The following is an 18,278-nucleotide window of genomic DNA, read 5'->3' as shown; positions in this document are numbered from 1 at the left end:
ACATGACACTGAGCACGTCATTGGGATTGCTGACAAATACATACACCCTCAATCTAATCATGAGAAAATACCAGAAAATCCCAAATTGAGGAATATTCTCAGTATTCTTCAAAAGTATGAAAGTCATGAAAGAGATAAAAAGGAAAAAAACGACTGAAGACCAGAATTCATCAGGCTAAGGAAATACGACAACTCTATGCCGTGTGGGCTCCCGGAGCAGAAAAAGGATGTTACAGGAACACAGGGCACTTTTTAATAATGTCTGTAGACTAGTTAATAATATTAGGCCCGTGTTAACTTCCTAGTTTTGATACTCATACTGTGGTTACGTAAGATGTTCACACTAGGGGCAATCTGGATTTTTTTGCAACTTTTCTATAAGTCTAAGATTATCCCAAGACAAAAAGTTTTAAAAAATTAAAATAAATGAAGTTTAAATATACTGCATTCTGTTTGTTTCCTTCATGGCCCTTGGCATGGGTTTTAATGATGTATAATTTTGTTTATTTGCTTCTTTACTGTCTTCCTCCTTGGAGAGTGTGAACTTGATGAGGGACGAGAGCGTGTGTGGCTTTTTTGAAAGAAAGAAGGAAAAAAGAAAAGCAAACCAAAGGTGGGCGACACCTAATAGGTGATCACAAAATATCTGTTCCATCAGTGACAGCTAGATTCGAGCCTGAGGGCCCACCCACCCGACAGTCAACTAGATTTTCTGCCTCCGACCCCTTCTGATCTCGCTTCTGCCGGTGCTGAAATGAAGGAAGATGGTGTATGTGCTCAGGGGATCTAGAAGGCTTTGGGGTGTCTGATATTCTCAACCTGGAGCATTAACTAGCAATGCAAGGTACAGAGTAAGTCCCCAAGGAAGTGGCATGGAACAGGAAGTGACATCAGAGAAAGGACATCCATGGGGGAGACTGAGCTGACCAGGAAGTGATGCTTCCTGGTGCCTCCTTGATCCCGTGGATGAGAAAGTCATCATCAGCCAGTTTTCCCAAAGCCTGGTCCTGGGTCTGCAGATGGTCCTGATGTTGCACAGACGTGGCTTAAATAACAGGGAGTCACTGAGTGAGACTCCTACAGGACCTGTGATGATTTCCAGGGGAAAGTCTCCGTGGCCCTCGCCTCTCAGCAGCACATGCTCAACTCCCTTTCAAACAGAGAGCAGACCTCAGGTTCATGGCTTCCATAGGTGATGGTACCTACTTAGAACTTAGTAGTGGGTTGTTTTTTTTTGTTTTTTTTTTTTTTTGCTGTTGTTATTATCGTAATTTATCTTTGTAATACCCTTTCATGTGAACAAGCAATACTGGTTTCTATTTATGGTGGCAGATGTGAGGTGTCCTTTTAAATGTATTTATATAAGTTTTTTAAAGTGATTTAAAGAAAAAGAGCAAATGAAAATTGCATGCAGAAGGCACATGGATATGACTTAAATTATGATGGTAGGATATGGTGGTATCTGATATGACAAAAAAAAAAATCCCGAAGGTGGTGTGTGAATTACCAAAGTTTAGAATACACTGGCACTGCCCATCATTTGAATAGAAATGATGAATCCATTCTCACATTGTAGCCAAGAGGAAACTTTTGCTAGAACTGGATCCTCAAGTGTCCCTACCTTCAATATTTATGAAACCCTCACTTATTTAGTTCATAAATTCATAGTCTTGACAATTCATACCCTTCATCCAACAATGATGCCTTGCAATACTTCCAAATTCATTCATTCATCCAACACATATTTCTTTCTTCTTTTTTTTTTCACATCTTTACTGGAGTATAATTGCTTTACAATGGTGTGTTAGTTTCTGCTTTATAACAAAGCGAATCAGTTATACATATACATATATCCCCATATCTCTTCCCTCTTGCATCTCCCTCCCTCCCACACTCCCTATCCCACCCCTCTAGGTGGTCACAAAGCACTGAGCTGATCTCCCTGTGCTATGCGGCTGCTTCCCACTAGCTATCTATTTTACATTTGGTAGTGTATATATGTCCATGCCACTCTCTCACTTTGTCACAGCTTCCCCTTCCCCTTCCCCATATCCTCAAGTCCATTCTCTAGTAGGTCTGTGTCTTTATTCCCATCTTGCCCCTAGGTTCTTCATGACCATTTTTTCTTTTCTTTTCCTTTTTTTTAGATTCCATATATATGTGTTAGCATATGGTATTTGTTTTTCTCTTTCTGACTTACTTCACTCTGTATGACAGACTCTAGGTCCATCCACCTCACTACAAATAACTCAATTTCATTTCTTTTTATGGCTGAGTAATATTCCATTGTATATATGTGCCACATCTTCTATATCCATTCATCTGTCGATGGACACTTAGGTTGCTTCCATGTCCTGGCTATTGTAAACAGAGCTGCAATGAACATTTTGGTACCTGACTCTTTTTGAATTATGGTTTTCTCAGGGTATATGCCCTGTAGTGGGATTGCTGGGTCATGTGGTAGTTCTATTTGTAGTTTTTTAAGGAACCTCCATACTGTCCTCCATAGTGGCTGTATCAATTTACATTCCCACCAACAGTGCAAGAGGGTTCCCTTTTCTCCACACCCTCTCCAGCATTTATTGTTTGTAGATTTTTTGATGATGGCCATTCTGACTGGTGTGAGATGATATCTCATTGTAGTTTTGATTTGCATTTCTCTAATGATTAGTGATGTTGAGCATTCTTTCATGTGTTTGTTGACAATCTGTATGTCTTCTTTGGAGAAATGTCTATTTAGGTCTTCTGCCCAGTTTGGATTGGGTTGTTTGTTGTTTTGATATTGAACTGCATGAGCTGCTTGTAAAATTTGGAGATTAATCCTTTGTCAGTTGCTTAGTTTGCAAATATTTTCTCCCATTCTAAGAGTTGTCTTTTCGTCTTGTTTATGGTTTCCTTTGCTGTGCAAAAGCTTTTAAGTTTCATTAGGTCCCATTTGTTTATTTTTGGTTTTATTTCCATTTCTCTAGGAGGTGGGTCAAAAAGGATCTTGCTGTGATTTATGACATAGAGTGTTCTGCCTATGTTTTCCTCTAAGAGTTTGACAGTGTCTGGCCTTACGTTTAGGTCCTTAACCCATTTTGAGTTTATTTTTGTGTATGGTGTTAGGAAGTGTTCTAATTTCATTCTTTTACATGTAGCTGTCCAGTTTTCCCAGTACCACTTATTGAAGAGGCTGTCTTTTCCCCACTGTATATTCTTGCCTCCTTTATCAAAGAGAAGGTGACCATATGTGCACGGGTTTATCTCTGGGCTTTCTATCCTGTTCCATTGATCTATATGTCTGTTTTTGTGCCAGCACCATACTGTATTGATTACTGTAGCTTTGTAGTATAGTCTGAAGTCAGGGAGCCTGATTCCTCCAGCTCTGTTTTTCTTTCTCAAGATTGCTTTGGCTATTCGGGGTCTTTTGTGTTTCCAAACAAATTGTGAAATTTTTTGTTCTAGTTCTGTGAAAAATGACTGTGGTAGTTTGATAGGGTTTGCATTGAATCTGTAGATTGCTTTGGGTAGTAGAGTCATTTTCACAATGTTGATGCTTCCAATCCAAGAACATGGTATATCTCTCCATCTCTTTGTATCATCTTTAATTTCTTTCATCAGTGTCTTAGAGTTTTCTGCATACAGGTCTTTTGTCTCCTTAGGTAGGTTTATTCCTAGATATTTTATTCTTTTTGTTGCAATGGTAAACGGGAGTGTTTTCTTGATTTCACTTTCAGATTTTTCATCATTAGTGTATAGGAATGCAAGAGATTTCTGTGCATTAATTTTGTATCCTGCTACTTTACCAAATTCATTGATTAGCTCTAGTAGTTTTCTGGTAGCATCTTTAGGATTCCCTATGTATAGCATCATGTCATCTGCAAACAGTGACAGCTTTACTTCTTCTTTTCCGATTTGGGTTCCTTTTATTTGTTTTTCTTCTCTGATTGCTGTGGCTAAAACTTCCAAAACTATGTTGAATAATTGTGGTTAGAGTGGGCAACCTTGTCTTGTTCCTGATCTTAGTGGAAATGGTTTCAGTTTTTCACCATTGAGGACGACGTTGGCTGTGGGTTTGTCATATATGGCCTTTATTATGTTGAGGTAGGTTCCCTCTATGCATACTTCCTGGAGGGTTTTTATCATAAATGGGCGTTCCAACACATATTTCTTGAGCACTTACTGTGTGTCAGACACCGCTCTGGATCCTTAGGACAGACATATCAAAGAACAAATGAGGCAAAAGTCCCCGCCCTCACGGACCTCACATTCTAGCAGGAAGAGGTGGGCCATAAACACTGATACAGTATGTCATTAACATAAATGATAAAGTATGTCCAAAAAATCAGAGCAGTGCAGCGGGCTGTGGGGTAGGGTCAGATCATGCCAGGCCTGTGGGCCCATATGAGGACTTTGGCTTTCGCTCAAGACCTCAGGGGGCAAAGATAGAGGCTGGGAGACCTGTCAGGAGGGTCCTGTAGGCATCCAGCCAAGAGGGGACCCTGGCTTGACCTGGGTCATAGCAACGGCAGTTGTTCGATCCTGGATACTTTACAGGAAGAGCCCCAGGACCTGAGGACCGTTCAGATGGAGGGGGATGTGTAAGAAAATGGCAAAAGTCAGTCCGGTGATTAGATGTTTGGCCTGAGCAATCAGAAGGATTGGGTGACAGTAGATGAAATGGGAGAATCTGGCTGAGCACAAAGCTGGTGCTTCCTAAATAGCCACTTAGAGCATAAACTGCCCCCATCTAGAGATGGGGGAACCGTGGCACAGAGAGGTTAAGTAACCTGCCTAAAGTCACCCAGCTGGTACATGGTAGAGCCAGGATTTGAACCCAGGATGTCTGGCCGCAGGGTCTACAATCTTAACCACTGGGCTCCACAGCCTAACAGGATGAGAGGTCAGCCCGGGAGGGTCTCTATGTGAGCTGAGAAAGAGCTATTTTCGTAAATCAGGGATAAAGTTTCTCAGGGTCACTCTCAGCCTTGGAGACGTTATAGATGGAGTGGGGAAATTTTCATAACATGTCAAACTTTCTTGGTTTGAAAGACTTCCCCCGAATCCAGCCTAGCACTGCCCTGCCAGCAGCCCCCAACCCCTCCAAACCACCCTTTTTAACCCTTTGCTAAAAGGCTTTTCAATATAGGGTCAGTTTTAGATACTAGCGTTTAACAGCATCTATTTGTGTTAGAGAATAACCAATCCAACTTTTGTTCAAACTGGCCCCAGTACAATATGCAGTCAGAAATAGCAACGTGACACATGAAAACTGCACCCATCTGTCCCCTGTCCATACGTCTTCAGCTCTAAAATGAGATCTCAGCGAATCCTGTGCACGTTCACTCTTTGATCCGGGGTCTCATCTGAGCCGGAATGAAATATGTCACATTTCATTCATAAAAGACATGATTAAAACAGACAATCAGTTATGTTGGGAAATAATACGTTCCCCGAGGCCCAAAACTGTTTGACTTTGAGAGCCTGAATACACAAAAAGACAACAGCCAGACCATATATGACAATAAAACTCTGACCCATCACCTTGCAGCAACGAAGCCAAAACGCCAAACCACAGCCTCGGCAACCATCGGCCCAGAAAGGTCTGAAGTTGGTCCACGACTGCCAGCTGCCCTTTCTACAGCCTCTGCTTCCAATTCAAGGTCAACCAGAAAAAAGCCAAATATGCCCCCCAGGTCCGTCACAGAAGATGCTCACCGCTAGGGAGCCTACCTGCAGCCTCCCCACAGCAACAATTGGAGCAGACCTGAGCCTCCCTGTTTCCATGAAAAACTTCCCCCTTCCCCGTCTGCCCTTGAGTCTCTGCCACACGCCAGTGCTGGCGACTGACCCCCTTGCCATACAGCAAGCTCTGGATAAACAGGCTCTGTGTGTCTTCACTTGGGTCATCTTCGTTTACTGCCATAATTTCAGTGCAGTCTTCTCTGGCCATAAAGTACACCGTACGAAATAATAGTCATCTATACTCAATATCTTGTAATAACCTATAATGGAAAAGAATCTGAAAAAGAATATATACATATATATGCATGTATGTATGTGCAAATGAATCACTTTGCTGTACACCTGAAACTAACACAACATTGTAAATTAACTACACTCCAGTAAAAGAAATGAGAACTTTATCCTCGTATAAGAATGCAATTGATAGTTATATACTGGTTTTTTAAATCAAATTTATTGTCATATCATTTACACGTGAATAAAGTTTCTGTAAGCAAACAAACAAAAAGAAATGAAAGTCCTGGGCTTCCCTGGTGGCGCAGTGGTTGAGAGTCCGCCTGCCGATGCAGGCGACATGGGTTCGGGCCCCAGTCTGGGAGGATCCCACATGCCGCAGAGCGGCTGGGCCTGTGAGCCATGGCCGCTGAGCCTGCGCGTCCGGAGCCTGTGCTCCGCAACGGGAGAGGCCACAATAGTGAGAGGCCTGCGTACCCCAAAAAAAAAAAAAAAAAGAAATGAAAGTCCTATCTAGGAAGGCATAAAGACAAGAAACTCTAGATGCTGACCCAGAAAGATTCGAGAGATAAAGCTCAGTCCCCACCTACGCAAGCAGAACCGCCGGAAAGAGTGTTTTTAAAAGGGAGTTCTCAACTCCTTCATGCAGACCCACACCCCAGTCCCACCACTTCCCCACTGCACAACTTCAGGCAGGTAACCCCTAAGCTCTCTGAGTCTCAGTTTCCACATTCACAAAATGGGCATGAATACTTTGTACAGTGCCTGTGATAATACAATGAGAGATACAACTTAAGCCTGGCACAGTATACATAATTATTAAAAAGCATGAATTAAGAGTATCGATTGCATATATCTGGAGAAAACCATAATTCAAAAAGATACATGCACCCCAATGTTCACTGCAGCACTATTTACAATAGCCAGGACATGGAAGACGAACGGATGAAGAAGGTGTGGTACATATATAAAATGGAATATTACTCAGCCATAAAAAAGAACGAAATAATGCCATTTGCAGCAACACGGATGGACCTAGAGATGATCATAACTAAGTGAAGTCAGTCAGACAGAGAAAGACAAATATCATATCGCTTATATGTGGAACCTGAAAAAATGGTACAAATGAACTTATTTACAAAACAGAGATAGAGTCACAGATGTAGAAAACAAACTTATGGTTACCAGGGGGGAAAGGGGAGGTGATAAACTGGGAGATTGGGATTAACATATACACACTGCTGTATATAAAATATTAATAGATAACTAATAAGGATCTACTGTATAGCACAGGGAACTCTTCTCAATACTCTGTAATGGCCTATATGGGAAAAGAATCTAAAAAAGAGTGGATATATGTATATGTATAACTGATTCACTTTGTTGTACAGCAGAAACACAACATTGTAAATCAACTATACTCCAATAAAAAATTTTGTTAAATAGTATCAAATTAACACATAATCGTATGAATTTGTTAAATATTAAATTAACACATAATAGTATGAATAACAGCATCAATTATAGTAAATAATAGTATCAATTAACACTTTCTGAACATCTACAGGGTGCCAGGCACCCTTCTAATTGCTTTACATGAAGCAACAAATTCACTAAATAATGCCGGTGATGATGGAGGGGATGTTTCGTTTCCTGTGATGCACCCACTGACCACTTCTATCTCCCTGACACACAGTGAATGAGTCGGTGATGCCTGCCTCCATAGATTAGAATCTAGCCCCTCTTCTAAGCGTTGCATCCCCCTTTTTTCAACACTGTATCAGGAGTTCTTAAATGCTCACAGGAGCCAGATAAGTGAGTGCAATGGGCCAGGTGTGGGACGATAGGGTGTAGTGGGGACTGGGGTGAACTAGGCGATGCATGATCCATCTAAAGGGGAAAGCCACTCCCTAACTACAGCCAACTGTTGCCAAGTTACCAAATCTTCAACACTTTCCAAGTAAATGACACGTGAGATCTCCCTATTATTAGAAGTTGGCAACTCTTTTAAATATTTTAAGGGATGCCATATGAGCTTTAAAAAGAAAAAAAAAAAAAAACACCAGCATACATCCGTGGCCTAGATTTGCCATGACCACCAGTTTGCAAACTCTAGGCTAGACGTTCTTCCTTTGGGACAGTCCCAAGGCCCCACAACTAACGGCCCTGTGGCTACTATTTCCTGGAGACTGACAATTCACGATTTGACCTCTCAAGGGAAAGTCAGTGTTATAGTCCGTTTCAGCTCTAAAATTAACTTCTGTGGGAAAGAAAAAACTTGAGGGGTTTCTACTCACCATGAAGGTAACACTTCAGGAGTTTCTACACTGTGGATGCTGGAACCTCTTCTGGTCTCAGCAGCCTCTCCCTCCCTAAATTGACCCTCAGCTCTGGCATGACTGAGCCACATGCAGCCGGGGTGGGGGGGGCGGCAGCTGCCCCCTCCTGTCTTCGAAAGGCAGTGGGCCATGGGGGTGAAGGGCACAGGCTCTAGAGCCAGACCACCGGGATTCACACTCACTGCTCCCTAGCTGTGTGACCTTGGGCAAGCTACTTAACCTCTCTGTGCCTCAGAAAAATGGGGATGATAGCCGTACTTGCCTCCTTGAGTTGTCTGTTGTCAGAATTCAGTGAGTTAAGGCATGTAAACAACTTAGAATGTGGCCTGGACCATTCTACGTCCTCAGTCAGTTACCTAGTACTGTTTATGACATTCCCCCTGTCCTGAAATGCCTTTCCCAGCCGGGCTCCCAGACTTCCCCAACCACCAGGCCACCTGCTCTCCCTTTCCTCAAACTTCTCACCCAACAACATTCTCTCTACATCAGGGATGGCAAATAAGTTCAGTCTTAAGTGTTATACTCTCTACCTCACATGAATTGGTAGGGGCTGCCTGGAGTTCTGAGCTCAGTGCAGTAGATCAGTAATGTCTGCCACAGCAGAGGGAGTGCTGAGGTGCTGCAATTGACTGGTCATGTCTGCCGTGGGAGAGGGAAGAGCAGGAAAGCAGAAACCATCCCTTGGCCATCCTTGGTCTATAGTGAGCAGCTTGCACTGCCTTGCATTGGAAGAAACTCTGCAGAGCAAGAACTGGGTTTTAGACCACCCCAGCCCCACCAGTGGAGTGACTAGCACAGGGCTGGGTCCACACCAATTTCTGAATCAGTTTTACCACCAAGACTAACTCAAGGGGCTCCAAATAGGAAGCCCGCTTCCTGCGGGCTACTAAACCCACCTGGGATCTGCCAGAGCCTTGGGATCCTGTTGCCAGGCTCTGAACAAGCGCACCTCCAAACAGACGTGATCTGGTACGTCGGCCTCCGTCAGAATCAGAAGGAGCATGCTGGACTCACGATTAAATCTTATTTTTCCTCACCTGCACCCAGCAAAACAAAGCCCCACGTGCATTGCAGTTTATATGTCTACCAGCTCGGCGTCTGAGGACCAGGAAACACCACAGCCTAAATTCAGTGGAGACCCCTCATGTGCCAGGCACTATTCTAAGAACTTTGTTAACTTGTGTAATCTTCACAACAACCCTGGGAGATAGATCCCATCATCATCCCCATCCTACCAAAGAGGAAGCTGAGGCCCAGAGAGGTTAGGTGACTTGCCCCAGGACACACAGCCGGTATGTAGCAGAGCTACTGCTGCTTCCTACTGCTACCCAGGAACCTATGTGAGCAAAATAAGCTAAAGACAGGTTTGTCCCCCTAGCGCAGAGAAGTTCCTCACTTTCTGCAATCCTAAAACCAAGTCTTTGTCATACAGATAGAGACAGCTGCTTTGCTTTGACAAAGGATTCTTTACTGATGAAAAGCGGCGAGGTGGGAAACACTGTCTCAGAAAGCTCCTTCGTGGATTTAGAAACTGGAATTCATTTACAAGGTGTCCACTTCCGGGCATTATGGGATTCTGCCTGGCACATCAAGGGGGCAGTAAGAGGTTCAGACTATCACGTGAGAGCCTGAAGGAGACAAACTTGGACCTCACAGCCCGAATTGCTGCTCTCAACGCAGAAGTTTTAATCCTGGCTTCACACCAGAATTATACTTAGGGGGTGCTTAGAAAACAGGGATGCCCAGGGCCCACCCCCAAATACTCTGCTTTACGGTGTCTGGTGTGTTGTTTTGCTGGGTCTTATTTTATGTTTGTAAGTTTCCTCACGATGCTGGATCCTCAGCAAAGCATCAACACCCACTTGACAGACTAACAACTCACTGACGATCAGGAGTTGATTAGCATCCCACCCAACCCCGCAAAGCCTCTCACCTGAGAGTGAAGTGGTCAGCCACAGAGCCACTGGCCAGAGAGACCAAAAAGGTGGCGGTGTCCCCTTCCCGCACGAGGTTCAGAGGTACGGAGAGAACGACGTTCTCATCCAGGCTCAGCAGGGACCACCTGAGATCGTCCTGGGTCGGGTAGACCACGACACTCCCGATCCTCTCCCGGGCAGCTGGCGCCGGCGGGGGGCTGTCCTGGCCCGAGTGTATGTTGTTCTCCCACTTGCTGTCCTCCTCCAGGGGACACTGGCCGGCCTGGTCGGCCGGGTACAGCGTGAAGAAGAGCTCCATGGCCGTGCCGCCCAGCAGGGCTGGGATCTCCTCCTCGGGCTCCAGGTCCAGCCCAGAGCTGAACCACTCGGGCAGCACCTCCAGCTCGGCCACACACAGCCCAGGGGTCCCCTGCAGCCGACAGCTGGCCGCCACTTCCCTGGCCTCCGGGAACGCAAACATCTTGACGCAGGGGAGCTGTTCCGCTGGGTCGCCGTCGGCCCAGCCCATCCCGGTGATGTAGAACAAGGTCTGCACTTTGGGTCTGTTGGAGTAGATGGAGCTGCCGAGGATGTGGGCTTTCAACTTCCAGTTGAAGGGAAACTGGCCCATGTTGCCAAAGGGTGCAGATGTCAGCATGAACTCCCGCGGGACCGTCTTCTCGACTGAAAATGGCCCATAGCTGGCATTGACCATCGGGGGGCTCCTGGCTCGGTAGATAAAGAACGACTCCACCCGGGCCTGCAGACTGCAGTTCCGAGTGACGTCCTGGTTGGCCTCTTTAAGGAAGAAGGACTCCTCTGCGTTAGAGACGTGGAAGCTCGTGGGAAGGTAAGCAGGGAGCGAGGAAAACCTCTGCAGGCTGTCCACGATGGCGCGGCTCTCCGTCACTGCACGAGAAACGGAAGCAGAGGAAGAGTGAGAGCCGCGTCTGGAGAGGCAATGAAATTAACGCAGGGCCGCCTCCACCCATCCACACAACACACCGCCCACCCGAATCCTGGCCACGCCCACCCGAATCCTGGGTCTCCTCGCGGTGAAAGTCCTGTCATTACATAAAGTGTGTTCCGAAATAACCGGGGCAAGGGTGGGAAGGAGCCCCGTGTACCACTGATCCAATCGTCCTGTGACTGAATTACGCCCCCGCCCCCGGAGGGAAAACGTCGCACCCTCTTTTGCTCTCGCAAAGCCCCGAACTCAGAGGATCGTGGTCATCTCTGTTGTAATCACCCCCCAGAGAGTAGGCTGCACACCTACCAAGCCCACCATACAACCCGGCATTGGACCATCGTATATGACGTGTTAATACTTGATTACTTTGATATTTATGCTTCTTCCCATCCCTCCTAGATGTGGTGTCCACGTGGATAAACGTTTAGACATCACCTAATTCTTTCTGAAGTGAGGGTGAAGCCATGGCTCAGCATTCCCACTTCTAGAAATCTCTCCTTCCAAAACACGAGTGAGAATTCATAAAGATCTGTTTATCTACAAGGATGTCCACTGCAGCATCCTTTTGAATTGCAGACAAACTTATTTTATGTGCTGGAACCAGAAGCCTGGATTTGAATCCTGGCTCTGCCACTTCCTAACTGAGCAACCTTGGGCAAGTTGCTTAACCTCTCTGTGCCTCAAATGTCCTCATATAAAGTAGGATATAAATATAAATGATTGCAAGGATTAACGAGTTAATAAATATGAAGCGCTTAGAACAGTGCTGACACACATAAATGCTCAATCTTTACCTGCTATCATTATTATTATTTACTAGTTTAAACCATTCCAAAGGTTTATTATATTAAGAGGAGACCAGATAAACTATACACTTTTGCAATGGGGTAACAGGCAGCTCTGTAAGAAAAATGAAGCATGTTTGAAAAAATGTCCACAATCTGTCATTAAGCATAAAAAATTATAAATGTATTACATATGATCCTATTTGGGTAATTTTTTAAGATTCTATATGTACATATGTAAATGTACATATATTTATGTTTGGTATCTATAGAATCCAGAAAGGATTTTTGCCTTTTACCACTTATGTTTCTACCTTCTTAAAACTTGTTATGATAATCATGTATTACTTTGTTAATTAAAATACATATAAATATACATAAACATGTATATGTGGACATGTGTGTGTGTGTGTGTATATATATATATATATATATATATATATATATATATGTGTGTGTGTGTGTGTGTGTTTCTTTCAAGTGGAGAAACACAAACAGCAAAGACCCAGGAAGCTTCTTCAAAGTGAAGACAGCCCACCAGGAACCAGGGTTGGCAAATCAGGCCAAGAACAGACAGGAATTCTTCCTTGCCCTGAAATAAACCTCTGCCCCTGGAGCCTGGCTTCCAACCAGAGCAAGAGGAAATAAACCAGGCAGCAGTGTTTACAGTACAACATCACCAGAGGATAAAAGGCAAATAAATACTCCATTGACTCTGACTCCTGGTAACATTTTTTCCGCAGCCGTTACAAATTCTGTGAAATACAGTTTTCTGTTGACTTAAATAATTTTTGGCCTTTTCAGGGCTGTCCTTGGTGAGCTTTCCTTTCCTAGTGGATGACAAAATTGTAATTAGGAGATTGTGAAACAGATACCACCACGAAGGGGCTGACGTATACTTTCTCCAAGAAGGTGTTCAGAAGGCAAGTTCTCTGTGAAATGCTGCACGATCTCACTTACGTGCAGAATCTAAAATAGTCAAATTCGTAGAAGTAGAGAGTAGCATGGTGGCTGCCAGGGGCTGGGGGGAGAGGAAGGGGGGATGTGGGTCAAAGGGTATAAAGTTTCAGTTAAGCAAGATGACCATGTTCTGGAGAGCTAATGTACCGCAATGTGACATAGTTAACAACCCTGTATTGTACATTGTAATTTGCTAAGAGAATGGATTTTAAAATCAATCTTCTCAACACGTACACACACACACACACACACACACACACACACAGAGTGAAAACTAGGTGGAGGTAATGAATATGTTAATTAGCTTGATTATGGTAGCTTGAAATTTCAGAATGTACACATATATCAAAACATTCAATTGTATACCTTAAACATACACACTTTTCACAGGTCAGTGATATCTCAGTAAAGCTGAGGGGGGAGGCACCTCCCTGGTGGCGCAGTGGTTAAGACTCCGTGCTCCCAATGCAGGGGGCCGGGTTCGACCCCTGGTCGGGGAACTAGATCCCACGTGCGTGCTGCAACTAAGAGTTCACGTGCTGCAACTAAGGAGGCCACGTCCCGCAACTAAGAAGCCCGCGTGCCGCAACTAAAGGACCCCGCCTGCCTCAACTAAGACCCAGTGCAACCAAATAAAATGCGTATGGGGTCCGGGGGGAAGAAAGAAAGAAAATTCTCAAGTGTCATCAATATGGCCAGTCCTGGTCAGATTAATTACTGGAGGAGAAGTGTTATTCGTTATTCATTTCTCCAATTATCTATCTAAATATATTTACTACTCTACCTAAATATATTTACTTACTATATTTCCAGCCCTGGTAGGGATATCACAGGGGCAAGACAGATGCGGTTTCCGCCCCGGGGAGCGGGCAAACTTTGGAGAAAGGCACGGCTAACCTACACAAGGCAGCTACAAAAGTGAACGTTCACACCCTTCCAAACGCCCGTCCCAATAATTCTCCACCTAGGAATTCATGCGAAGGAAATAAGAGATCATCAGAAAGGAGATTAATGCGCAAGCGTCAACACGAGTATGATTTATAACAGCAACACACAGGAAGCAACCTAAAAACTCATCATGAGGGCAATGATTATATAAATGATTGAAGTCTTACTCTGTGTGAGATATTAAGCGGTCATCAAAACCACGATTTCAACAAATACGTAGCACCGTGAGAAAATGCTTACGACATCTTAAGTGAAAGAACAGACGTCAAACCTTGATTTAAGTTATCCCACATCTGTTTAAAATATATTTTCAAAAGTAGATACTGTATGTATGTAATATATATACATACATAAATACGCATAGGATACATTCACTTTCATAATATAGACCTGAGTTTCCTCCAGATTGCATCCCCATAGATCGGGCAGGATTCGGATCAAAGACGGAGGAGGAAGACAGATGACTTTGAAGAAGGAACCTCATCCTAAGGAAAGTTTTAGCTGTTGCCGCCACCAAGGGGCAATTTGTATTTTGACAATGTCAAGCAATGCAGAAACGCCATTCCAGATGAAATTTAAATTATTTTTTGGTTGGTTTATTTCCCCTCTCCAAACCACGAAGTTATATTCTTGGTGAATTTACCCATAGATTAACTGGCAACGAGGCAAGTCTGTCTTCCACAGCCTGACAATATCCTTCAGCAGAGATGGGTGGGCATACAACCGACCAGATTTGGGAAGAAAGAGGTTCAAATTTTACGTTCTCATAAAATCTAGGCAAAGCCTAAGGCAAGGTTTAAATTCTGACTTATTTACAGATGTGGAAAAGGAAATTAAAATAAATGCAAAGTTTAATATGCTCTGTTTCCACTGTGGACTTGTTCTATTTTTTCATTATCATTTATATCGATATTTTATACCTCTCAAAAATTGATTTACAAGAAATTTAAAGCTGAGCCTTCTCTCTTCTTTATTATGGCCAAAGCCTGCATTTTATCTGAAATGAGAGTGTGAAGTTTACAATCCTGTCCCACCATAACTCAAGCAAAATGCAATACAAATTTTGTCCGAAGGCTTATATGGAAAGCCATAAACACCAGCTGGCAGATCCTCATTTTGTCCTCAAACCAGATTGCCACAAAATATGACATCCAAATTTAGGAGCATTTTATGAAGACGAGAGACTGTCCTTAGACAGACACCCAGGGTCTGAGAAGCTAACACCCCTACCTTTAGCCCCCTAATGTCACATAGTGGCACCATTCTTCTTCCCGTTGGCAGGTAGACCGTGTGGCCAGAGTTCTGAATGTGAAATGAGGCCCTATTCAGTCTGCTGATTTCCTAGAGGGCTTTTCACCACCTGACTGAATGAGGTGGGTCCTGAGAGCAGAAAATGAGGACGTTTTGGGCTTCCCTGGTGGCGCAGTGGTTAAGAATCCGCCTGCCAATGCAGGGGACACCGGTTCGAGCCCTGGTCCGGGAAGATCCTACATGCCGTGGAGCGACTAAGCCCGTGCACCACAACTACTGAAGCCCACATGCCTAGAGCCCATGGTCCGCAACAAGAGAAGCCACCGCAATGAGAAGCCCGCGCACCACAACAAAGAGTAGCCCCCGCTCGCCGCAACTAGAGAAAGCTTGCGCACAGCAACGAAGACCCAGCGCAGCCAAAAATAAATAAATAAATAGAAAATGAGGACGTTTTAGTGAGGCCCAGCTGCAAAGGGCTTCTCATCACTGCTCCCCTTATGAGCCAAGAAGAAAATCAAGTGCAGGTTCACCAAGAGCACAAGGTGCTCCAGACGGATGCCCTGTGGTTAAAGGATGCTCTGACTGGCAGATGGCTCCGAGGAAGCCCCAAAGAGAACTTTGGGGGGAAACTAACAACTTCCCAGGATGAAGCAACTCCCAGGGCGCTGGGAATCCCGGCAGGGACTCTGTGACCCAAATTGCGTGGATGGACAGGTCAGTGATATCTCAGTAAAGCTGAGGGGGGAGGCACCTCCCTGGTGGCGCAGTGGTTAAGACTACTTCTGATAATCCAATTTCCCCACTTTGTCCCTTCACCAGGTGTCATCACCCAGGTACCATCACTGCTGTGCTTGGCACGCAAAAAATACTCCTGGGCACGTGCCTTTGTCAGGAGTGGAGGGACCTGCAGCTCCAAGATAATGCAGCCCACAGACTCAAAAACCTTTCCACTGCCATCGCCAGCCCTACCTGGAAGCTGAGTACCAGTCTTGTGGCTCCTGGTCACCCACCTGAGGGTCAAGGCCTGTGACATGTCTGCAGCTGAGTCTCTTCTCACTCCCACAAGACAACATGGACGTGCACAGCCAGGAATGGAAGGCTCTCCTTCCAGTGGGCCAGATGGCCAGGTCTTTGGAAACCATCAGCAAGAGAAATTGCTCACTGGTCTGTCAAAGGGTGGTCCTGAAGAATAGCTGGTAATTTACTGCCACCATCTGGGCACCCCCATGTCCATGGTCATGGTGGCCAGAAGCTACAAGGAGGCCCTTGGAAGCATTCATATCCGTTCAGAACGGTGCAGTGGAAGTTGTTTCTGGGATGAAGGAATGAACTAGGAGTTCATTCACACTCATGTTTTCCTGTCTGTCTCCACCCTGTTTCTGTGTCTTCCTCTGTGAACTTTTGCACTTGCTGAGAAGCTCATCACCCACCTGTGAGCAGAGCAGACTCCTTCCCACCAGGATTTCTCAGCTCAGGAAGGGTTTCTCCAGCCCTGTCCCTGCTCTTCTCTGCATCACAGGAAACTACACTTCCCAAGCTCCTTTGCTCCCGGCCTCTGGATGCAATGGGAGGCTCTGGCAGAAGATGGAGCATGGGAGGTATTTCTCCCTTGTCGGCCAGCACTTCCTGGCAGAGACGGTGCCTCTTCTCTGATTCCAGCCCTCTTCATGCTCCCCACCATGCATACAGCTCTCCTAGGCAGTAGTTCTAATATCTACTGGATGGTTCCAGCTTCTGGGTTCTGATGATCCAATTTCCCCACTTTGTCCCTTCAGCCCAATTGGTAGCAGCTTCCTGTTGTTATTAATTTCTGGATTACTTTACATTCCCAGGAGGTGTTTACCATGCCCGACTTGGTTTCGCAGATCTTCCATCACCCGAGTAACTAATTCCCTTGATTAAATTCCCTCTGTGGAAATAACTAGAGTGGTTTCCCTTTTCTTGGCTAAAGCCGGACGAATACATCCAGTCACTAATCACACCTTCCTATTATATTTCTTCAAGGCCACTGTCACCATATGAAATTAGCCTTTTACTTGTTTACTTATTGTCTATCTAGTCTCTCTATTGAAATTCAAGCTCATGAGAGCACAGGCTTTGATATCCAGTTTACTGCTGAATCTCCAGTACCCAGCAGAAGGAAGTAAACAAATATATACTGAGTGAATGTCCATCAACTAAGGCTGCCATGGTTCAATGCTGAGAGAATAAATCTCTCTGTGTTCCTTCTGAGCCTTTCTTTGGCTTCTCCCCAGGGTTGTTAATAGATATCATTAGTATTAACAAATCACTGGTCCATCACATTATTACTCCATGCATGTCCTCTCAAATATCACATCGCTGTGGTCACTAAGCTGGTTGCTAGGTTTGCCAAGCAAAGAGCTGCACTGCTCACATGGAAGGAAAAAATACCACTTAAAGGAGAAACAGCACTTGTGATGTGTCAACACACCTGGGCATGTATAACTGCTAAGTCCGTTGATTATCACAATGGTTGTGAGATGAATAGTTAGTCCCTTTGGTGAGACTGAGGCACAGAGAAATGAAGCAGTTTGAACATGGTCGAAGGTAGGGTTCCAACCAGCTCTGTCCAATTCCAAAGGCTTTCCACTTCTCTGTATGGCCCTAGGGCCAACTGGCCTGCTGGTTCTACCATGAGGCCAAGGCTATATGCAGGTCAGCTGAAGGGGCTGGAACTCAACGCTCACTATTCCAGGTTCATGGACAAAATCCCTACACATCCAGTGAGGCTTTCATCACTCTACCGTCACAGGTGACTGTCTCCCGTCCCAGGTACCAGCCTGGATTCCCAGGTAGAGCAGGAAAATAGATACAGTTGACCCAGTTGATGGCAGAGCAGCCAGAGATCCATACCTTTAAGGTAACAATAAATGTGGGAAAGCACTGCTACCTGTAAACCCCTGCACGTGGCCGGGAGCCCCAGGAGGAGTAGCCAATACAACAAGTCAAACCAAACGCTCTCAGGTTAAGGACGAGAAGTGCAAGTGGTGAGTTATTCATTAACGACCAGCTGTGGTGGAATTTATTGCACATCCTCATCCAGTTTGCTCCCACCCCCAACTGCATCCCGTCACTGTACCCCGGGGACCAGATCCTTCCACGCCTCTGCATTTGAAACACAAGTCAC

General features: G+C 44.9%; 1 protein-coding gene across 2 annotated transcripts in view; it reads right to left on the bottom strand.

The window, feature by feature from the left end:
• Positions 1-18,278, bottom strand: part of TMEM132B (transmembrane protein 132B) — a 409,467-nt gene that overhangs the window by 222,222 nt on the left and 168,967 nt on the right. For both annotated transcript variants that reach the window (XM_033440679.2, XM_049698598.1), the window contains exon 2: positions 10,234-11,125. In XM_033440679.2, coding sequence (XP_033296570.1) covers positions 10,234-10,931 — 698 coding nt within the window. In that variant the 5' untranslated portion in view covers positions 10,932-11,125. The remainder of the gene's footprint in view (positions 1-10,233; positions 11,126-18,278) is intronic.

Source organism: Orcinus orca, chromosome 15, assembly GCF_937001465.1.
Source record: "Orcinus orca chromosome 15, mOrcOrc1.1, whole genome shotgun sequence".
NCBI lineage: Eukaryota > Metazoa > Chordata > Mammalia > Artiodactyla > Delphinidae > Orcinus > Orcinus orca.
Note: the sequence above shows the minus strand (reverse complement) of the source record. Positions and strands in the feature narration are given on the sequence as shown.